At 48.4% G+C, this 24268-nt stretch overlaps 1 protein-coding gene and 1 pseudogene across 1 annotated transcript in view; one reads left to right on the top strand and one right to left on the bottom strand.

Annotated features, from left to right (window-relative positions):
• Positions 1-24268, top strand: part of LOC135891988 (adhesion G protein-coupled receptor E2-like) — a 1091233-nt pseudogene that overhangs the window by 803971 nt on the left and 262994 nt on the right.
• Positions 1-24268, bottom strand: part of LOC135891907 (ultra-long-chain fatty acid omega-hydroxylase-like) — a 66920-nt gene that overhangs the window by 13323 nt on the left and 29329 nt on the right. The window contains exons 9-13 of the mRNA XM_065419597.1: positions 23709-23842; positions 23515-23579; positions 22828-22910; positions 22309-22519; positions 432-575 (exon numbers count right to left, since the gene is read on the bottom strand). Coding sequence (XP_065275669.1) covers positions 432-575; positions 22309-22519; positions 22828-22910; positions 23515-23579; positions 23709-23842 — 637 coding nt within the window. The remainder of the gene's footprint in view (positions 1-431; positions 576-22308; positions 22520-22827; positions 22911-23514; positions 23580-23708; positions 23843-24268) is intronic.

Below are 24268 nucleotides of genomic sequence, written 5' to 3' on the forward strand. Positions count from 1 at the left end.
TAATCCAAAGCAATCACCCTCAAGCCTCCTTAGTATTAATTTTCAACCATTGACAGTTGGTTTGGCACTGACCAGAGACAACATATGGCAGCCCCTGCTCTGAGGAGCTTATGATCTAAAAGAGAGACACAGAGTTGACAGGATGTACTGGGAAATCACAAGGAGGGAGTATCTTGTTGGGGAGGGGGGCAGGTGTTTTGTTTTTTGTCTCCTTATCATCCTCCCCAGGAAACAGAGGATGCTTTTCATAAGAGGCATTTACCTACAAATCTTGTTGCCTGGGTCACCATGTGTATAAACCCAGAACTCATGTGTATATTTATTATCTAACAAGTCACTGTCTGAACCAGGAAACCCCACTGGCAGCAAATTCCTCGCGCAGTTCATACATGCACACACATAGACAGTTACCTTAATGAGTGGTACCTCACCTTGGGGACGTGAAAAACATCAATGTCCTCCTTATATTGCTCAAGGAGCCATGAGATCGGTTCAAATATCCGATCTTGATACTCCTCTTTGTGTAGCAGGAGGCTCATCATGGGACCAAGGGCTTTGATGATGGCCTGCTTGAGCTGCATAGATGAGACACAGAATTTATGTTCCTAAGAATTCATTCAATATCATCCAATGGGCACACCTTTTCTACTTCTAATGAGTGCAACTTCCCTTGTTCCACTGTAGGAATGGGCCTATCTCAAAATTTCCTGGTAAAGAACCAGGACTCATAGGGTTGGTTTCAGGATTATATTCTAATGCACCTCACAACTATACCAGGTAAAATATTCCCCAGATTAGTATGCATTCTAGGCCAACTCATCCCTGCTGTAACTCCACTGGGGCTGAATGGACTTATACCAGGAATTAAGTTAGCCCACTATCCCGTGTTCATCTGCACATTAGGTGCATAAAACTAGAATCCATGTACACCGTGTACAGACAGAATTTCCATGATGTGGTGACATTATAAATATATGGGTTTTAGATGTTTTACATGACACTCTGTTCCATCCAAAAGGACCTACCATTAAATGCCATCATCACAAAGAGTGACAGACACATAGAATTTAACATTACAATTTCTGCTAAAGGTTTAGAAAGCCAGCAATTCTCACCTCCAGCTCCTCACATTTCAGCCAGCTGCTGGTCACATGACATTGTAAAGGAAGAATTAGATCGCAGAATCCCGATGCACCCATTCTGGGGAATCTGCACTTTTCCCAGTTAGTCAAATATAGATGGACTGCCATTGACCATTTTTCCAGAACTGCAAGGAAGGAGAGAAGACAGGCAATGTGAAAAGGACATATTAGTAACGAGGAGAAGTTGCTTCATCACTGAACACACCCAGGCCTAAAGTTTACTACAATTCCATGGCAGCTCCTGCTTAGTTCAGGACTAGACGCTGAAATCCCACATCAATTTTGAGCTATTTCTCTTCCCCCCATTCCATGTCTTGTTTCTGAAAAGGCTTTTTAATTTGCATATCTCTCAATCTTTTGTCAATTACCATCATTTGAAGACAAATTTTTCCTCTCTTCCTTGTTACCTCTTAATTAGAGCTGGTTGAAAAAGCAGTTTAAATTAAATTAAAAATCTTTACAGATAGGTTTTGGGTTTTTTTTCAGATTGCACAGTATAAAAATCATTTATATATTTCAAAAATCAAAAAAATTCAGCCACCTCTTTAGCTGCTCCAAAACACTGGATGCACACTTCCTGATAACAGTTGTCATTGACATTTTTCAGGTTTGTTTTTAATCAAATTTGGGAAAAAAATTATAGACAATATAATTAAAAATCAAAATATTTCAGCAAGTTCTCCTCTGAATGACTCGCATCCTCTGCAGTTATTGTTTATTTAACCCTAACACTGTATGATTTCATCTTGAGTTACAGTTTGTCTGAAAGATGTTCAGTGCCCCTAACATCCATTGGCTTTACTGGGATTTGAAGGTATTGGGGAGCACTTTGCCCTAAAAGTAGGTGTATCTAGTGTCCTTGCTAAGAAGAATTAGGGCCCAATCCTGTTCTCTATGAAGTTGATGGCAAAATTCCCATTTACCTCAAAGGCACAGGATTAACCCCTTACTGAGCATCACCTGAAAAGCAAAGGAAGAGAGAAGTGGAGAGGAAGAGAAGACAGAGAAAGAGGGTGAAAGGAGATGATGATAAAGAAACTAAGGGGAGAGAATGGGTGGAGGAGTGGGAAACAGGGGCTTTTTAAATGTACAGTAATGAAATCTGCTCCCTTCACCTCCTCCCCCAGGAGCCTCCTAGCAGATGGGCAGCATCAGTCTTTGTGTCTGTTTATTTTAAATTATATCCATGAGTCATAAAGGGCCTGAACTTACAAATGCTCAGCACCTCCTGCAAAGTACGGAGCACTCTCAACTTCACTGAGTGCCACGGCAGCCAAGGAACGCAGCACCTGGTGCAATCCAGGGCAGGGAGCATAGTTCAGGGCCTGTTTGCAAACTTGGTCAGTCACTTCAATCTGTACCAAGACCCCCTCAATATCCATTTTGGGCACTACAGTAAGTGCTGCACTTACCACCACAAAATGCTTGTCTCAGCCTGCTGTCCTTGACTAAAAAAGGTAAAGGATAGCTCAGTGGTTTGAGCATTGGCCTGCTAAACCCAGGGTTGTGAGCTCAATCCTTGAGGGGGCCACTTAGGGATCTGGGGCAAAATCAGTACTTGGTCCTGCTAGTGAAAGCAGGGGGCTGGACTCGATGACCTTTCAAGGTCCCTTCCAGTTCTAGGAGATAGGATATCTCTATTTATTTATAACTCCAACATGGAGATCATGGCGTGCAGGGTCATTCCCACATAAGGGATACACTCAAATGCTGCAGAGAAAGGCCAGAAGAGAAGGAAGACAGATAATCGGCTGCTCTCTGCCTTCTTACAACACACTTAGAAACACTGTGGGGCAGGATGCTATGGGCTCCTGGGCCATTTTGCACTGCGTAAGCAGAGCAGAATGGCTTTAAAGCAGCCATTGAAAGCCAGTGGGGGATTCACCCTGAAGAGGGGAATCCTCCACCAGGGTACAGCTGTGCCCGATGCCCAACTCACTCCCAGAGTAAGGGGAGAGAGCACTGGGGCAGGATGGGAAGTGGGGTGGAGAAGAGCTCCACTAGACCTGATCTTCCACTCATTCCCATCCTTAAGGAACTTCAGTCAGGGGCAGGAGTTAGAGCTTGCACCTCCGTCTGGATAGCTCATGATCTGGAAGCCAGAACTAGCAACAGCAGTTAATCTTGTGTCTCTCCACACACACACACGCGCATGCACACACTCAAACAGAGCTCTGTTTAGCTGCAACATTTTTAGGTAGAGAGAGTAATCCCCTGTCCTTAAATGAAAGACAATAACTCTGAAACAAAAGATGGAAGTTACCATACCATAGGCTCATGACAGGTTGCCCAACGTAATGAAAATAAACTCTTCAGGCAGCTCCAGTGGTTTCAGATGACACTGCAGCTCATACATCACAGCATTGAAATAGCAGCATACCAGGGTCACTAAGGTGTTGCTAGCTGCCACTTTTAGTTCATTTGTTGCTTCCTAAAAAAAAAAAAAAGAGAGAGAGAGAAGCTGAGGTGACTGAAGCCGGTTGCACTAGCCAGAGTTGTTTATATGAGTCAAGTCCTTATTTCTATGCACAAGTTGAGAATGAACCAATCCAACTTTCTGTGGATAGAGTCATTAGTCATAAATATTCTTCGAGTCATTTGGTTAAACAATTTTCAGCCTTTGAGTTCCTTGCAAGCTGTTTAGTTAGACTATTCACTATTAGCTACTTGTGGTGGATGACTGGTCACCACAGTCACATGATATTTTTCCCTGCCCTTCCCTGAGGAGGTAGTGAGACACAGACTGGGCAGCTTCAAGCTATTCAGAGAGCTTTCCTGGAATAAACTGTCCCCCAAAAGGAGGCTGACTTCCTTTGGAACAAGAGAGGGATTTTTCCATGGTTTTCCTGCTGGCAAACTATATTCTAAATCCAATGCTGCTGCTTTTGGAGATAGCTCAGATTCTGTCTGTCTTAGGGCTTTATTCTGCCACTTATCGCTATAGTATCAGAGCGCCTTCCACATAACATCAGTATCAGTAATGAAATCCCTAGTAGACTTCGGGAAAGACTTGCTCGTTAAGAAACCATAGGCCTGACTCTGTGTCTGATATCATGTGTCTCAGGTCCTGATCCTGTAAAGCACTTAAGCACATGTGTAACTTTCGCATGTGAGTTGTTCCATCTTATGCATGTGCACAAGTGCTGTCTAGGACCTGGGCTTTGGACTGGAGGAAGGTGTGGGCCTCTAACAGGAGAATACATTTTCATTTCAGTATATAGTTTACCCCCCAAAAAAGAGAGTTTTAATTAGTTAAAGCTTTGGATCCTTTGATTAGTATCTCGGGAGAACTAATTTACCTGAGTCTCTCTCATGTGGTTTGAGGCTAGGGTTATTATTTTCTTCAGTAGCCTTCTCTCTAGGCCCCCGGTGTCCTGCTGTAATATTTTCTCCAGGACACAGTAAATGTCTACTCTGTTTTGCTGGGGACAAACCATAAAAGAGAACAAACAATTGGGAAAAGTTTTTTCTTGATGACCACACAGTAATTTGGCAAATAAGCCCCTGCCCTAAAGAGCTTACAATCCAAACATGAAATGAGGAGCCCAAGTCTTATCATAACAGAGCAGGTCCGTGGCCAGGAAGAGAATCCAGGTCTCCTGAGTCATTATCCAGAGTTCTATCCACTAGGCCACACTGACTCCTCAGCCTGCATGCTCACACAACTAATCCATTGGCTTAATTGGTGTAAAACAGGCCATGCCCTCCACAATCACTGCATTCAGCAGCACTTCAGAAGCAGCTGAGCAATTTACATATTTTAATCTTCCTGGAGAGAAAAGAGCCAGAATAAGCGCCCTTCACTGCCCCCTTATCGAGTTTCATTTATTTAAAACAAACAATAAAAATGAGCACCTTGCCCTTGCTCTATCCACTCCAGACAGAATTTGTAAATGTGTAAATACAAAATACCCAACTCCTGCAGTACGAGCCATGTGGGTTGGCTCTTTTACACACAGGGATCATGGCACAAAGCAGGATGACACCAGTTCCTCTCTGTTCAGCTGAGGTGTGACTGCATCTGGATTGTTGCATTTTCTAGCACCACATTCCTAGAGAGATCAACAAATTGGAAGTAATTCATGGGAGAGCAAAAAAGAATGCAGGGGGGTGGCAGAACTGACTTCTGAATAGAGCCCTGCAACCTGACCCAAATCCTATGGGACCTGACTACAGGCGTCAGGGTCAGGTTGGATGAGAAAACCCCTCTTGGGCTCGGGTAAGGTCGGCTCTCCTCCTTTAGCCCATGGGATCGGCACAACCGTGACCGCATGTTCCTGCCAGCCCCCACCTCCTTTCTGCGCTGCATGCACTGTGGAGTGAGGATGCCAAGGAGTCACAGCATATCTCTCTCTCTCTGCAGCACATACCCAGCACAGCAGGGGGCAGTGTCAGAGGATGAAGCCATTGCTGCACATTGTTGCCGCTGCGCCGGCCCCATGAGCAGGATGTGGTGACAGAATCCGGTTTGGGGGGAAGGGTTGGGATCAGGATGGAAAATGATTCAACCCTCTCAGGGTGAGGTGAGCGGGCTTGGGGCCCGTTCAGCTTGGGCTTAAAAATTGGGCCCAAGCAGACCTCTACTTCTGAAGACAGCCTGAAAGAGCTGCCTATGGCAGATGCGGCCAAGGGATGACTATGAGGGAGACATGATAATACTATACAAGTATCTGAAGGGTGTGAACACCAAGGAGGGAGAGGAATTTTTTAGTATAATACATTTAGATAAAAGTAGGAGTAATGGGATTAAACTAAAAAAAGACATACAATTTAATAACAGGAAAAATGCCCCAACTGTGAGACAGGTCTATTAGGCTATGACATAGTCTTCCTAGGAAAGTGATGGAAGCTCAGTCATTAGGGGATTTTAAAATTAGTTTGGCCAAAACAATGGAAAATGGCCGCTGGGAATGCTCCTGCATTAGCAGGGAAATGGACTGGATGATCCAATAGGTCTTTTCCATATCTGTCTCCTGTGAGTCTATAAATCTGTGTGACCTACATGCCAAGGTCATAAAGCACTTTGGAATGTTCAAAGCCAATCAGATCTCTTGATTGGCTAAACATTCCAGTGGTTCTGCTTTAAAAGGACTGCTTCTGCAAACTGTGATCATACCAGACAGCTCCACTGGGGAGAAGCTCCTTCCATTAATTTTTAAATGTAAGGAGGATTTTTTTAATTGAAAAATGTCGCTGATAACTTATGAATACATAAAAAGCAACAGAGGGTCCTGTGGCACCTTTAAGACTAACAGAAGTATTGGGAGCATAAGCTTTCGTGGGTAAGAACCTCACTTCTTCAGATGCAAGACATACATAAGCACTACATAATTCAAGTAATTAATCAAATTAATTAACATAACTAATCGAGTAATTCAAATAATTAAAGTATTAGGAGGCCAAGACAAGCAGTTCAGAGATTATTGCTAGTCCTATAGTGTACTTTTACTGTATACAGCCCATGTACTCCACTGTGTGTAAAAGGACAACGCTTTCTTTATAGAGCATTATATCATCCTGATCTGTAATAACAGCATTTTGCATTCTGAGTTTATGCCTGAGGACTGAGGAGTGAATACTGATTATACTGATGGTGCGCCAGGCCAAGTTCTATACTGAATTACCCCCATGCATTCCCCTATACCCCCCTGAAGTCAGGTAGAATTTGGTGTGGACACATGGAAAGCAGATGTAATTTCATGAAACTGCCCTACCTCATCCTGTTGCAGTTTCTCTAGCAGAACTATCACAACGCTAGCCAGCTTGGTCTCAGCTATAAAGGCAATTTTGTCCTTATCTTGGTCATCCATATGTGCCAGGAGGGAAACCACCTCCTTATAAACACCTGAAATTAAATAAAAGGATTCGGCTGGTTACCACTGATAGTAGAAATTGATGCCGGCCTCTTTAATTCACTGTCCAGAAAAGATTCTGCAGGAGCCCAAACACTGTGAGAAGTAGACCTGGGAATCATGTAAATCCTCTTCTTTGCTCCTGATGACCAGGTTTGTTTGCTGAACTACCCAATGTGTTTGGGGGGAAATCATAATGAAGAAAATTTGCTCCTTTCAAGTAGATCCCCACGTAAAATAATCTTCCTTTCCCTCTTTACTATCAATTCAAGAGTTTTGATCGCATACAGAATAATTATTTATGGCCAACATTTTCAAAACTGGGTGCCTAAACTTAAGCTCCTAAATCCATATTAAGGCACCTATGCCCTGAGTCAGCATCCTAATCACATGCTTAACTCTAAGCCAACAAAGAGACCTAAAGTTAAGCACATGTTTAAGAGTTTTGCTTAGTCAGGGCCTCATTTTCAAAAATCCTGAGCAGCCAGATGTACCTATTGGCTATGATGGGAACTTTTGGGGGCTCAGTATCTCTTGAAAATCAGGCCACTTTTTTAGACCTCAGTATGAATTTAAAAGCTTAACTTTAGGCCCCCTGTTTTGAAGAAAGCCTTTAATCTTACTTTATGGTCGTTTAAATACTTGCAGAGAAGACTCATGGAACGGAGTTCATCCTGTAAAGGAATTTTTCCCCATGCACAATTGGCTAGGTGTACGCTGTGAGTGAGGTGGGGTGGCTCCCTCCAACCTTCATCTGAAGCATCAGGGATTGACCATAGCAGGTGATGGGACACCTGGTAGGGTGGACCAGTGCTCCAAAATGGTTCAGAGAATCTGTTTCCTTAGATGTCCTGCTGACATGCTCAGGGTCCAACTGATCTCCAGAGTTGTGGGTGGGAAGGAATTTTCCCCTGCTCAGATTGGCAGGGACCTTTGGGTGGGAGGATGGGACACTGATCACCTGCTAGGATCATCTGGGTATATCTGACCTAATCAATTCTCTACCATTGCAAGGGCCTCAGGCATTGGCGGAACCTCAGTCTCTCCTGTCCTCTGCCTATGGCACACAACAGTTTAGTCTCCTAAAGAATGAAATGTTTTAGTCCAAGACAAGTTTTTGGGTTCAGTGTAGGGTTGCTAGGTGAAATTTAATGGTCTGTGAAATACAGGAAGTCAGACTAGATGATCTAATGGTCCCTTCTGGCGTTAAATTCTATGAAACTATGAAATAGCTGATGTATAAAAATCAGGATTTTATCTCCCATGTATCTCTTAGCTGCGGGCAGAAATTCTCCAGGAGACTTAATATTTAACAAGAAATCTGAAATGCCATATTTGTCTGTCTCCATTGTAACAGCATTTCAAAGCATGAAGGTGGAACTAACAAGATTTCCCCTTCCCAGGAAAGACTGCTTGAGGTTAGGTGATTGCCCATCCTTTATGCAAATTGCATCCTTCAGTTCTAACACCCAGATGCAAACTGAATCATAACTGTAACCTACACTGCCCATTTACCTGCAGTAGTGATAGTGTGGGATTAGAAGCACTAGTGTTGCTAAGAAATGTGACCCCATGCTTTCTTATCCTGCATTCAAGATATTAGCAGAGCTTCATTTAGACAGCTAGAGGAGAAGTCCTTCTGCATTTATTGTTCTAATTTCCCCCATCTCTGATGGATTCCACAGCTAGATGTTGGCTCCATGGATGCAGAAGACACAAAATGAGGACCCATAATAAACATAAAACAACTGGGAGAAAAGAAGGAAGACCTTCCCCATAACATTCAATAGAAACTCAGATTCTCAGGAAAGTTTCCAGGTCCAGAGGCTGTAGGCCAACTCCTCAACTGGTGTAAATCAACACAGCTACAAGGAAGTCACCAGAGTGACACTGGTTTACAGGAGCTGAGGTTCTGGTCATAGAAATGGAGAACATTACAGCTAATCTATCTGTATGCCTATGCTTTCTGAATGTGTGTGAATATAGAATGGATATAGAAAATACAATGCTGACCCTTACCTCTGTCGGTTACCCCCTGCTCAATCACAAATTTATTCATGTTTTAATCTTTCCTCAACACTTCCTCCAGTCCTTTCTCCAAAGAGCTCCAGTACTGATAGGCAGTTGGCCTCTCAGTCTGTCATGTCCAGGATAGCCAGTTAAGATTATGGAAGCACTATTATGACATTGATGTGACTGTGACATCACATATGCTGCTGCTGACCAGGTAAGTGCTGTAATTACATGAACTCTCTCACTTTGCTTGAAAGGACTATGGTCAAGATCCTCAAAGGTATTTAGGCTCCTAACTCACACTGAAATCAATAGATATTAGGAACCTAAATACATTTCAATATCTGGGCCCATACATGTAAGCAGTCCAATAGGTGGCTAAATTTGCTCCAGTGTAGAATTTCTCATTCTCTCTACATCATTTTGAATTTTGGTTCAGTCCCTCTCTGTTTGCCACACTTTCCAATCTTGCTTTTATCTGAAAATCTTCTCCTGGTTGAATTTATATAAAATAAAAGCACCGAACAAAGAAAGAGAAGAAACGGCCTTGGAGAATGCACAGTGACACTTGAACGTGGTTGGTTTCCTTTGCTTTTTAATTCGGTTGATCAAAAAGCTTGATGAAACCTTATTGGACTGTATTACAAATATTGGTTTTATATTGTTTTACAATGAATTGAAATTTATACTTCATTTCCATGTCCTGCCAAACAAATCAACTAAATTAATTTTTATTGATGACACTCTTTGCACCATACCATATAGGAAAAGAATTCCAATTCCATTTGTCCCTTGCTATGTATAACTTATTTTGTGCCTTACCCTTTCTGATTTTGTCCTTACACGTATATGCTATTCTTTTGTACTCCTCCTTAGTAATTCCACATTTTGAATGATTTCTTTTTGATTTTCAGGTCATTAAAAAACTTCTGATGGAGCCATATTGGCCTCTTACTATTCTTCTTATCTTCCCTTTGCATTTTATCTTTACTCAGAGACTTTCAACTGGTCTGCTTCTCACCTCCTTCCAGACCTCAGAACAAGTGTACAATGCAATACTCCCTCTCTTTTTTTCCTGCCTGTCCTTCCTGAACAAGCTATAGCCCTCTATACCATATACCCATCATGAGATTTAGCCCAGCAAGTATCTGTGATGCCAGTTAAGCTCAGTTATGACTTATGTACTAAAACTCCCAGTTCTTACTGTTTATTCCCCATTATTATTACTCCTATAGATGCCCCCATGGATTTCCCTCTTGTTTCTCCTATAATTCTACTGCAATTTTTCATATCTACTTCTCCCCATTATACTTCTAGTCCTCTATTAAGGTCACCTTTTTTTACCTGGTGGCTTTTTTCACCTGCCCCCTCGGAACTTAGTTTTAAGCTCTTCTCATAAGGTTGGTGAGTCAGTGCATGAAGATGTTCTTCTCCTTCTTGGTCAGACGGACCCCATCTCTTCCCAGCAAACCTCCTTCCTGCAATAGCAGCCCATGGTAGAGGAAGCCAAACCCTCCCATAGAACCATCTTCAGACCCCTATTATGTGGGCATACCTACCATTGAGTGTGTATTGAGCAGAAAGAACACTCAGTGCAGGAGACAAGGAGACTGAGTTAAACTGCAGATGTCAAGTTCACATACTTCCATTTTCAGTGACTAATCTCTTAAGCCAGTGGGGATGGCCACGGTACAAAAGTATTTCTGTAGATCAGCATGTGATTATTTGTATTGCAGTACAGCCTCATAGTCCCAGTCACAGACCAGGATCCCATTGCGCTAGGACCTGTACAAACATGGAACAAGATGGTCCTTAACTAACACATATTAACAGCACAACAAACAGACAAGAGGATAATAAAGCAAGCAAAAAAGCCCCCTTTGACCAGGTACCAGCATATAACTAATAGAATGGTACATATTTAGGGAATGTCAGGGCAGTTCACAGTCTGTCCCTCACGCTCCCAGGTCTCCTGCCCAGGCCCTGGCTGTGCTGCAGGGCTGCTGCGGGTCGGACACTTGCTCTGGCGGTGGCCACACTCCCTCTGGCTCTAGGTGGCAGGACCCTTCTTCCCAGGGTCAGTTCCCCGTCAGGGTTATGATCCCCCTCCACGTTTGGCCTGCAAGGCCTCTTGGCTGGGGGCATCTCCCTGCGCTGCGCCCACTGCCCAGGTTCCCCCCTCGCTCCCCACGGTGCTCACTGCTCCAGCTCCAGCACTGATGCTGCTCTGCCTCCAGCTCCCTGGGCTGCGTCTCTGGCCCCTCTGGCTCTGGTTGCTGCAGCTCTGCTCCCAGCACAGGTCTGCTCCCTGGACTGCTTCTGTGGCCCTGCTCCCAGCATGGATCTGCTCCCTGGGTTGCTTCTCTGGTTCACTCTGGCTCTGGCCGGTGCAGCTCTGTTCCCCAGCTCAGCTCAGGCTCCTGCTCTCTCCTTAGCTCAGCCCCACTCTGTTCCAGGCAATTTCAGCTCACAAGGAAAGGACCCCCCTGGCCTCCTGACTCCCTCATTAGCCTGCCCTGCCTTGTCAATCAGGCTGACCTGGAGCACTGGCCTCTCCCCATTGCCCCTGGGGACTGTCAGTCTCAGGGTCCTGATTTCCCATCGACCCTTCCCCTTTCTTTTGGTACTGGGAGCTAGCCAAGCAACGAGGGCACACTGCCGACTCATATCCAGCTTCTCGTCCACTGTAACCCCTAGGTCCTTTTCTGCAGAACTGCTGCTTAGCCAGTCGGTCCTCAGTCTGTAGCAGTGCATGGGATTCTTCCGTCCTAAGTGCGGGACTCCTAAGTGATTTCCTAGGCACCGAGTGTGAGGCTGACAGGCAAAGAGGCAGCTCTTGTCCTGGCTGCAGGCATTAGCTAAGAACCAATGGCCTCAGAGCTGGAGACCAGACCAGGTTAGTTTTGCTCAAAATAAGGATTAGGCTTATAAGAATGTGTTCAGTGTAGACTCTGTGAAATGCTTGTTTGTTGCTGCTGCATCAATTTCACTGGTAATGTCTGTATCCCAATTCATAAGGTAAGTTTCAGTGTTTGCTCTGAAACTGGAAGCCCCCACAGTGAGGAGAGAAACATTACGAAGTGTGAAATACTGGTTTGCCGCAGGAGCTGTCATCTTCTGGCCAACACAAGAAGGCCAATAGACACCAGACAAACCGTTGTTGCACATCAGAGGACAAAAGACTTTTTTGATTGCTCTCCCCCCCGCACCCCCCCAAAGAAGGGATGTGCACATGGACTCGTCCCATCATCTTGAACTGTGGGGGAAGGGAATAAAAATCCCTGACAAGAAGAAACGGCACCTTTGTGGCTGTTTGAACTCTGAAGGGCCAGAGACTTGAAACTGAAGCCAGAGATCCCCAGGGGCTGCCTCCTGGGGTGCCCTGAAAGACACTTTGAATTGACAGATCAGGACAATTCTGTCACTCTCAGGAGTTAGATGGTAACTCATTGGTTGTATATGTTCACTTGCTTTGACCTGTAAATGACGCTTTTCGTCCTTTTCCCTAATTAATAAACCTTTAGCTAGTTTCTTACAGGATTGGCTACAGGCATCACTTTGATGCAGGATCGAGGGTACCAAATGATCTGGGGTAGGTGACTGGTCTCTTGGGACTGGAAGCAACCTGAATGTGGTGTCATTTTTGGTGTAAGTGACCATTTATCACTAAGGCCAGTTTGTCTGGGTGGCAGGATAGACTGGAGAGTCTAAGGGGACTGTGTGTGACTCCATGGTAAGGCTCGTATAGTGATCCAGGAGTTCACAGTTGTTACTGGCTTGGTGAAATCTAATTATCGAACACACCACCAGCTTGGGGTGTCTGCCCTGATATTGGCAGTCTGCTCTGAGTTAGGCACTCATGGTCGTGAGACACTCCAGACATGCACTGCACTCTGAATTGACATAAGCGCAGGGGTGACCGGGAGCATGTGTTCAACTTCCCATAATGCAGTGTTCTGCATCCCATAATATTTCACAACTCTTTTCAAAATCCCCAAAAACCTGCGCGTCCCTTCTCACTGTCTGCCATCTCTGACTGAAGCATGGAGCATGCACAGCTCTGCACTACTCCCGTGAGTATTGTGAGCACAGGGCACCTGAGCCTGCAGGATTTGCAGAGCATGACCCGTTTCAGCCCCATGAGGCATTTCAAAAACTTCCCTAATCACTCTGTAATAACTGCGATGGCTGTATGCTAATGTAATTTAGGTTGACAAAAATTTGTAGTGCTGTGTAGCAAAGAGGCGTGGCCTCCCTGGGGTTACCACTGGCAGTGTATCCCGAGGAGACACCAGACTCTCACCACACTGAGGTAAGAACATAAGAACATAAGAACATAAGAAAGGCCGTACTGGGTCAGACCAAAGGTCCATCTAGCCCAGTATCTGTCTACCGACAGTGGCCAATGCCAGGTGCCCCAGAGGGAGTGAACCTAACAGGCAATGATCAAGTGATCTCTCTCCTGCCATCCATCTCCATCCTCTGACGAACAGAGGCTAGGGACACCATTCTTACCCATCCTGGCTAATAGCCATTTATGGACTTAGCCACCATGAATTTATCCAGTCCCCTTTTAAACATTGTTATAGTCCTAGCCTTCACAACCTCCTCAGGTAAGGAGTTCCACAAGTTGACTGTGCGCTGCGTGAAGAAGAACTTCCTTTTATTTGTTTTAAACCTGCTGCCTATTAATTTCTTTTGGTGACCCCTAGTTCTTGTATTATGGGAATAAGTAAATAACTTTTCCTTATCCACTTTCTCAACATCACTCATGATTTTATATACCTCTATCATGTCCCCCCTTAGTCTTCTCTTTTCCAAACTGAAGAGTCCTAGCCTCTTTAATCTTTCCTCATATGGGACCCTCTCTAAACCCTTAATCATTTTAGTTGCTCTTTTCTGAACCTTTTCTAGTGCTAGAATATCTTTTTTGAGGTGAGGAGACCACATCTGTACACAGTATTCGAGATGTGGGCGAACCATGGATTTATATAAGGGCAATAATATATTCTCAGTCTTATTCTCTATCCCCTTTTTAATGATTCCTAACATCCTGTTTGCTTTTTTGACCGCCTCTGCACACTGCGTGGACATCTTTAGAGAACTATCCACGATGACGCCAAGATCTTTTTCCTGACTCGTTGTAGCTAAATTAGCCCCCATCATGTTGTATGTATAGTTGGGGTTATTTTTTCCAATGTGCATTACTTTACATTTATCCACATTAAATTTCATTTGCCATTTTGTTGCCCAATCACTTAGTTTTGTGAGATCTTTTTGAAGTTCTTCACAATCTGCTTTGGTCTTAACTATCTTGAGTAGTTTAGTATCATCTGCAAACTTTGCCACCTCACTGTTTACCCCTTTCTCCAGATCATTTATGAATAAATTGAATAGGATAGGTCCTAGGACTGACCCTTGGGGAACACCACTAGTTACCCCTCTCCATTCTGAGAATTTACCATTAATTCCTACCCTTTGTTCCCTGTCCTTTAACCAGTTCTCAATCCATGAAAGGACCTTCCCTTTTATCCCATGACAGCTTAATTTACGTAAGAGCCTTTGGTGAGGGACCTTGTCAAAGGCTTTCTGGAAATCTAAGTACACTATGTCCACCGGATCCCCCTTGTCCACATGTTTGTTGACCCCTTCAAAGAACTCTAATAGATTAGTAAGACACGATTTCCCTTTACAGAAACCATGTTGACTATTGCTCAAGAGTTTATGTTTTTCTATGTGTCTGACAATTTTGTTCTTTACTATTGTTTCAACTAATTTGCCCGGTACCGACGTTAGACTTACCGGTCTGTAATTGCCGGGATCACCCCTAGAGCCCTTTTTAAATATTGGCGTTACATTAGCTAACTTCCAGTCATTGGGTACCGAAGCCGATTTAAAGGACAGGTTACAAACCTTAGTTAATAGTTCCGCAACTTCACATTTGAGTTCTTTCAGAACTCTTGGGTGAATGCCATCTGGTCCCGGTGACTTGTTAATGTTGAGTTTATCAATTAATTCCAAAACCTCCTCTAGTGATACTTCAATCTGTGACAGTTCCTCAGATTTGTCACCTACAAAAGCCAGCTCAGGTTTGGGAATCTCCCTAACATCCTCAGCCGTGAAGACTGAAGCAAGGAATCCATTTAGTTTCTCCGCAATGACTTTATCATCTTTAAGCGCTCCTTTTGTATTTTCATCGTCAAGGGGCCCCACTGGTTGTTTAGCAGGCTTCCTGCTTCTGATGTACTTAAAAAACATTTTGTTATTACCTTTGGAGTTTTTGGCTAGCCGTTCTTCAAACTCCTCTTTGGCTTTTCTTATTACACTCTTGCACTTAAGTTGGCAGTGTTTGTGCTCCTTTCTATTTGCCTCACTAGGATTTGACTTCCACTTTTTAAAGGAAGTCTTTTTATCTCTCACTGCTTCTTTTACATGGTTGTTAAGCCACGGTGGCTCTTTTTTAGTTCTTTTACCGTTTTTCTTAATTTGGGGTATACATTGAAGTTGAGCCTCTATTATGGTGTCTTTAAAAAGGGCCCACGCAACTTGCAGGGATTTCACTTTAGTCACTGAACCTTTTAACTTTTGTCTAACTAACCCCCTCATTTTTGTATAGTTCCCCCTTTTGAAATTAAAGGCCACAGTGTTGGGCAGTTGAGGTGTTCTTCCCACCACAGGGATGTTGAATGCTATTGTATTATGGTCACTATTTCCAAGCGGTCCCGCTATAGTTACCTCTTGGACCAGCTCCTGCGCTCCACTCAGGATTAAATCTAGAGTCGCCTCTCCCCTTGTGGGTTCCCGTACTAGCTGCTCCATGAAGCAGTCATTTAAAGTATCGAGAAATTGTATCTCTGCATTTCGTCCTGAAGTGAAATGTTCCCAGTCAATATGGGGATAATTGAAATCCCCCACTATTATTGGGTTCTTAATTTTGATAGCCTCTCTAATTTCCCTTAGCATTTCATCATCACTATTACTGTCCTGGTCAGGTGGTCGATAATAGATCCCTAATGTTATATTTTTACTAGAGCATGAAATTTCTATCCATAGAGACTCTATGGAACCTGTGGATTCGCTTAAGATTTTTACTTCATTTGAATCTACACTTTCTTTAACATATAGTGCCACTCCTCCCCCTGCACGGCCTGTTCTGTCCTTCCGATATATTTTGTACCCCGGAATGATTGTGTCCCATTGATTGCTCTCAGTCCACCAGGTTTCTGTGATGCCTATTATATCTATATCCTCCTTTATCACAAGGCACTCTAGTTCACCCATCTTATTATTTAGACTTCTGGCATTTGTGTACAAGCACTTTAAAAACTTGTCCCTGTTTATTAGCCTGTCTTTTTCTGATGTGCCAGATTCTTTTTTATGTGGCTGTTTATCATCTGATCCGGCCCTTACATTATACTTTTCAGTCCTCTGCTCCTGACTATAACCTGGAGATTCTCTATCATCAGACTCTCCCCTAAGGGAAGTCTGTGTCCGATCCACACGCTCCTCTGCAGCAGTCGGCTTTCCCCCATCTCCTAGTTTAAAAACTGCTCTACAACCTTTTTAATGTTTAGTGCCAGCAGTCTGGTTCCACTTTGGTTTAGGTGGAGCCCATCTCTCCTGTATAGGCTCCTCCCATCCCAGAAGTTTCCCCAGTTCCTAATGAACGTGAACCCCTCCTCTCTACACCATCGTCTCATCCACGCATTGAGACTCTGAAGCTCTGCCTGCCTACCTGGCCCTGCGCGTGGAACTGGGAGCATTTCTGAAAATGCCACCATAGAGGTCCTGGATTTCAGTCTCTTCCCTAGCAGCCTAAATTTGGCTTCCAGGACATCTCTCCTACCCTTCCCTATGTCATTGGTACCTACATGTACCACGACCACCAGCTCCTCCCCAGCACTACACATAAGTCTATCTAGATGCCTCGAGAGATCCGCAACCTTCGCACCAGGCAGGCAAGTCACCATACGGTTCTCCCGGTCATCACAGACCCAGCTATCTACATTTCTAATAATCGAATCTCCCATTACTAACACCTGCCTTTTCCTAGAAACTGGAGTTCCCTCCCCCGGAGAGGCAACCTCAGTGCGAGAGGCAACCCCAGAACCATCTGGAAGGAGGGTCCCAACTACAGGAAAGTTTCCCTCTGCTCCCATTGACTGCTCTACTTCCCTGGGCCCTTCTTCCTCCTTAACAGCACAGGTGCTGTCTAAGCGAAGGTGGGACAATTCTACAGTGTCCCGGAAAGCCTCATCAACATACCTCTCTGCCTCTCTCAGCTCCTCCAGTTCCGCCACCCTGGCCTCCAAAGTCCGTACATGGTCTCTGAGGGCCAGGAGCTCCTTGCACCGACTGCACACATACGCCACCCGCCCACAGGGCAGGCAATCATACATGCAACAGTCGGTGCAATAAACTGGATAGCCCCCACTCTGCTGCTGGGCTTCTGCCTGCATTGTATCCTAGTTAGTGAAAGGGTGGTTTACAGAAGGAAGTTTTGGAATGTGGTTTGGTTTATAGGTTTTAGGGGGGGGGCACGGGGATGGGGTTACGGCTGGCGAGGGACTCCCACTCCCTTCCCACTCCCCTTCTAAACTCCCTTGCGAAACTCCCTGTTAGCAGCCCCTGTTTGCAAAGCTCCCTGGTCGCTTGTGCGCGGCTTTATAAAGCCCTGGCCTGAGTGAATGCCCCGCCCACTGAGTAAGGCTCAGCCAATTACCAGAGGCTTCGAGCTTTCAAACCTGCCTCCAACTGCCAGCCAGAGCACACGGTCCCTCAAACAACCAAACAAACAAACACAAGCTCAGCACACAGCAAGTAACCCCCAAACACAAACAAACACACACTACAGACAGTCACTTACCCCACAGATGCTGTATTAGCTCCTCCTTCACCTGGAGAACTCCCTTGCGAAACTCCCTGTTAGCAGCCCCTGGTCGCAAAAAAAGGTACCAACAGGGCCGGCTCTAGGCACCAGCAGAGGAAGCAAGTGTGGCACATTTTAAGGGGCAGCATTCTGGCCGCCCTTTTTTTTCTTCTTCTATGCTTGGGGTTGCAAAAAAGCTAGAACTGGCCCTGACTCTAAGGCTTTTGAGCCTTACACCCTAATTAATTTAGCTAAGCTATTATCTTCCAGGCCTTGAAAGTGTAGGCTCATTGCATTTCTGCCTTACCATCAGTAGCGTAGCTAGCGGGGTGCAGGGGAAGCAGCCGCTTCCCCTCAGCAAATTTCCCCAAAGCGGCGCCTTTCCAAAGGCGGCGGGAGGAGCGAGGGGGGGGGGGGCGCAGGCTGGCCGCCTGCAGCACGGCCGGCAGCCATCGGGGGCCAGAGGAGCCAGAGGAGGCGCACCATGCTGCTGCGGCCGGAGGAGCAGGGGGAGCGCACCATGCTGCCGCAGCCGGAGGAGCGGGGGGGACAGGGGGACGCACCATGCAGCCCACAGCGCAGCCGAAGGAGCGGGGAGGGGGTGCAGGCTGCCCGCCCGCAGGCCACAGCACGGCTGGCAGCTATAGGTGGGTGGCGGGCACGCGGCCGGAGGAGAGGGGGAGGCACACCATGCTGCCACAGCCGGAGGAGCGGGGAGGGGGTGCAGGCTGCCCGCCAGCAGGCCGCAGCATGGCCGGCAGCTATGGGTGGGTGGCGGGCGCGTGGCCGGAGGAGCGGGGGGAGGCGCACCATGCTGCCGCGGCCGGAGGAGGAGGGGGAGGCGCAGGCTGGCGGCCGGCAGCAACGGGGGACGGCGGGCACGGCCGGAGGAGGGGGGGGCGCAGCATGGTGGCCAGCAGCCGCGGCCAGAGGAGTGAAGCGGGGAGGGGGGCGCGGGGGTGGCACAGCAGGGCCGGAGGAGCCATGGGGGGGAGGGGCAGAGTGGCCGGAGGAGGAGCCAGCCAAGGGGGGTGTGGCCAGAGGAGGAGCCAAGGGGGGTGCCTTTTTTATGTTTGCTCCCCCTCCTCTTAGAAGCTGGCTACGCCACTGCTTACCATATGCCTGTGCCTTACCAGGCTAATATCTATGGCTACCAATGGCTGAAGTGAGACAAAGTCAGATTGGAAATATGGTGACAATGTTTAACAGGGAGGGGACTTAACCCTAAGAACAGCTGACTCAAAGGGGAGGGCAGATTCTCCATCACCTGGAGTTCTTAAATAAAGATTGAGGGTCTCTAACAGATCCCTGGCTGTGCTATGCAGGAGGGCAGACTGGCTGAGCACAGTGGTTCCTTCTGGCCTTGAAATCTCTGACGCTATAATCCATTAGATCCCACTCCCCTCCTAGAGCCAGAAATAGACTCCGGGAGTCCTGCCACCCAGCTATTGGCTGTGACTCCTCTCTCCTCCCCAAGACAGACGCAAAACCCAAGACTCCTGAGCCCCAATATCCTGCTGCCATCTAATAAATAGCTGTGTAACCCACTGTCAAAGTGAGTGCCACCCCACACCCTAGTAGGCTCACATGGACAGGGTCGGGGGGGGGTTAACCCCCAGCCCTTTTGCCCAGGCAGCACAGCTGGGGCTGGGCTCCTGCCTACGTGGTTTAGAAGCAGCTACATACAAGATTTCTGTTATTCTGGTTTTATTTTTCAGCCGCTGGGTTGTTTGAACATCAGCCTTTCCGCCAGGTTCAAATGCCTGGAGCTGCTGGGCCTGGTGTGCTGGGCAACCCGGCCCAAGGTTCCCTGCTGCAGGTGGTGTTCCTCCATATGGGTGCTGCTGTCACACCCAGCAGGCAGAGAAGACGGCGGGCAGGGGGGATGATAACACAAAGAACTGGGCAATGAGACCTGGGCCTTTTGCTGCCCCTCGCCCCCCTCAGCTGCCCAGAGTCTCCCTGCCAGTGACTGGGCGCTAGCCTCTGGGTCACAGCAGGCAGAGGCGGGTTAAAATTTATTAAGGGCCTGGGCACAAAGAACATTTGGGCCCCACCGCATTCAAACACAAATGTGTGAATACAAAGACTCCATTCACTGTTTACACAATGCATTAATAATGAAGCAAACCAGTTCATGATGGCTAAATAAACTGCTCCATTTTTCCACACAGAAAATGAATACGGCTAGAGATCACTACACGAAGGTGTTCACTGTGACTGGACAACCCTGGTGTTACACGAATCAGTCGTTCGCAGGTCAACACTCAGTTCTTTCATCTCCCCCAATTTTCTTATCCCTGACCGTTACGCAGGGGCCCCTCACCAGCTGCAGTGACTCTTGCTGGTGGCCGCTCTGACACTTGTTCCTAAAATATTTAACTAACTTTAGGGAAAATAAACAAATATGCACATACCCATGTCCAAATCAGTGTAATTTATTTATGTAGGATTTGGGGTTTTTTTGCAGACTGAATAATAAAAATAAAGTCGAGTTGTCTTTATTGTTTACTGGCCCTAAGCAGAATAGAAACGCAAACAAGGTGCTTTACATGTTCTTCTCTTGTTTGTTGTAGGTTTTTTTTTTTCTTTTTTTGCTGCTTTGGTTATTTTTAGCCTTGTGAGCTAGTAAATCTGCTGCCGTGAAAAGTGATACTTGTATGTTAATTTTCACAGACTCCCAGCTAGCTACTCAGTCTGCTGTGAAAAGTGATATTACCAAACATACAAATATCACTTTTCACAGCACTTACACAGCCCCGGCAAGCCTGGAGACAAATTAAGCCCTGGATGGGGAGGTGGGTATGGAGGCAGCGGAGGCCCAGGGCACTGGGGGGACTGGATAGGGAGCTGGAGGAGGCAGTGGGTGCCAGGGGCAATGGAGAGAGTGGGAGGGGCAGCAGGGGCCAAAGTTGATGGTGTGGGGATGATGAGCTAGGAGCCTGCACCTGCCACTGCATGGCCAAGAGCCGGAGCCAGAAAGCCGAAAGCCCCGCAGCCGGATCCTGTGGCCTGAGCTTGAACCCCGTGGCCAGGGGATTGAGCATGTGGACAAAGCCCAGGGCCGGAGGAGGCAGAGTGGGCCGGGGCAATGGGGGGTGGGTGAGCCTGGGGCTGGCACCTGCTGCCTCACAGCTGGGGACCAGAGCAAGAAGACCCTTGGCCGGATCCTGGGGCTGGAGCCCTGCGGCCAAGGAATGGAGCATGCGGTTGAAGTCTGGGGCCTGAGGAGGCAATGGGGACCAGAGAGATGGGAGGGAGGGGGTGAGCCCGGGGCTGGAGCCTGCCGCCATGTGGCTGGTGGACGGAACCCAAAGCTCAGTGACCGGATTCGAGGGCCAGATCCTGAAACCCCAAGGCCGGATCCCAAAGCCTTGTGGCCTCGTCCCTGCAGCAGTGGGACGGACTTCGCCGTGCTCTGGAACGAACTTAGAAATATCATGAAACCAGTTCCAGGTCCAGCTGCCCCAGGGGCCACACCTGGCCCCCTCCTCTCTGTCCTCAACCATTGTTTGTCTCCTTGAACCATGAGTTCCCTGTGGCAGAGAGCGGGTCCCTGCTGGGTCTGCAGCCAGCCCCCCTGGGCACTCTGGCAGTACAGTTCCCCATTTTGTGTTTGTGTGTGTGTGTGAAGGAAACAGACACGTACAGGTTCCCTGCCCCAACTCCCCTGGGTGACTGCAGGCAGCAGTTGCGATTGCTAGGCAGCTGCCCCCTGGATTGCTGCCCCACCCCAAAGCCACCCACAGCAGGCCAAGGCAGAAGCTCTCACCCGGGCCCTGGGGGCCCCTCAGGAAGATCGGCCAGAGCACGGAGCCACCTGCCCGCAGGCCTCTCAGCTGTTCCTGCCCCAGACCAGGATTGCTGAGTGCAGAAGTGGGGGGAGCAGGACAGAGGGGGAGTGGGCGGGAGGGAAGATTCCTACCCTCCAGGGAAGGGGAGTGAGAGACAGACCAGACCCTCAGCTCCAGACAGCAGCATCAGGCCCAGGGGGGCTGGCCCTGGGCTGGGGGGAACGCAGGGGCTGATCCACTAACGAGCCCATAGCATTTAGGGTTATTGACCACGTGTTCTTAGATGCCCCACCATAAGTATCTGGCATTTCACCCCCTGACTGCATTTACCCTCACCCCCCGTGGGCAGGGCCATTAGCCCCATCGCACTGATGGGAGTTGAGGGCCAGAGGCTGAGTGACTTGCCCAAGGCCATACAGGGAGCCCGTGGCAGAGCAGGGAATTGAACACAGGTCTCCCACATCCTAGGCTAGTGGCTGAACTGCCGGGCAGAGAGCGCAGGCCACGGGGGTCACCTAGACTGTGAGTGGGCCGAGCCGGGAGCCAGGCTGCTGGGCTCCATTTCTAGCTCTGACATTGAGTCACCAGGTGGCCGTGGGCATCCAGCGGGGCTGGGGAAAGGCACTTGTCGCCCTCACTCCCAGGGGCAGGTGGGGGAGGGCTAAGCAGCTCTCATGGCTGGGCCCCAGCGGCTCCAGGTGCAGCCACAGCCCGTTCTCGCTTCGCAGGATCAGCTCGGGCTTGCGCCGCACAGGTCTGCTCTCATCCAGCCGCACGGCGAAGCGCAGCAGCGTCAGCGCCAGCACCACCTTCATCTCTGCCATGGCGAAGTTCTGCCCGATGCAGTTCCTGCGAGAGAGCCAGGTGTGTCAGCCGGTGCTCTTCGCCCGGAAACCACACGCCATGTGAGAGCAGGGATGGGGGAGCAGGGACAGACAGATGCTGGGGGGAGCCCAACCCCCTCTGGGAGAAGGGACAGATCCTCAGCAATAACAGCTGACCCCAGCACTGACCAGAGGCCATCTCCTGTGTATCCCACAATGCTTCACTGCAGCCAGGGCGCCAACAGGGAGCCACTCGCTGGTGGGCAGCCGGGGGGGGAGGAGGGAGGGGGCAGTTCATGCGGCGAGGGGCTCTGAGCCCGGCAGGCAGGTTACCTGGGTCCAGCAGAGAAGGGCATGAAAGCCAGTGAGGGCTGGTTCTTGGCGTTCTCTAGGTTGAAGCGGTGCGGGTTATAGACCTGGAGCAGCAAGCACAGGGCACAGTGAGGGGAGCGGGGGGGCAGGGCTGGGGTCCCTGAGCCAAGGAGGGAGCAAAGGCAGCCCCCACACCCAGGTGCAGCATGGGCACCAGGCTCCCGAGGACCGAGCTGCCCACTGGGGCCATGTGCTGGCAGTGGGGATGGTTCTGCCTCTACCCAACACTCAGAGCCGGGCCGGGCCCAGTGACCCAGCCCTGCCCAGTGAATGGGGGTGCGACCCTCACTCCCTTCTAGGTGAGCTCAGGGGCGGGGGGAAGCTTCCTCTCTGGGGAGGGTCGCTGGGAATAGGAAGCTGCTAGACTGTTAGCATTTCAGCACCCCCTAATGCCACGCCGAGGCACTGTGTCAGCAGTGACTCTGAGGGGACAGCACCCCCTACCGAGCCCCCCAATTCGCCCCCTGCAGCACAGCGCCCCCTAGTGCCATGCTGGGGCACTGGGCCAGCAGTGACTCTAAGGGGACAGTGCTCCCTACTGAGCCCCCCAATCCCGCCCCCTGCAGCACAGCGCCTCCTAGTGGTATGTTGGAGGTGGCCGTGTGGTGGAGTAGAGCCAAAGGGGCAGAACAGAGTGACCAGCGATACCTGGGGCTCTGGCCAGACAGCAGGATTGTGATGCGTCCCGTAGATACTGATCAGACAGATGTTCCCTGCCAGAGAGGAAACTACCTTGTTAGAGAGGAAAGGAAGAAGGAAGGGAGGTGTTGAGGGCCTCAGGGGTTACAGGCCCAGATCCAGTGCCATGCCCCTGGCTGGGGGGCAGGGAAGGAGGCTGGTACCTTTGGGTAGGACACATCCATCGGGTAGTTTGATGTCCTCAGTGCAGCGCCGGGACACAGCTGGGACAGGCGGGTGCAGGCGCAGACTCTCCTTGATGCACATGGTGGAGAAGGGCATCTGGGACAGGTCCTCCCTGCAGAGAGCAGAGCTTAGCGCTGGCCCCAGAGGTGGATGCACGAGGGGCCCAGTGTGAACCCATGAGCCAGGCACTGGGCTGGGACAGACTCGCATCTGCATGATGTCACAGCCCAATGGCCCCCTTCCCTTAGGGAGTCCCCAGGGACGGTAGATGAGCATTGTATATTGCTAACGCTGTTGCAAGCATCGCAAAGCATTTTGGGGAGGGTAAAAGGTGTGTGAGTGGAGAGTGGAAGATTCCTTTGCAGGAGTATGAGAGGCTGAGATGAAGGGGAAGAAAGAAGAAAGCAGAGAACGGGTTAACTCAACACTGCAGCTAGCAAGCTCAGTCCGAAGATAAGAAGCTGACTCCAATCCAAAGCCAGCTGCTACCTGCTAAGACAGAAAGGGCACTGGAGAGCAGCCTAGGCCCATCTTGCAG

The sequence above is a fragment of the Emys orbicularis genome, chromosome 19 (genome assembly GCF_028017835.1).
Source record: "Emys orbicularis isolate rEmyOrb1 chromosome 19, rEmyOrb1.hap1, whole genome shotgun sequence".
In the NCBI taxonomy this organism is placed as follows: Eukaryota; Metazoa; Chordata; order Testudines; family Emydidae; genus Emys; species Emys orbicularis.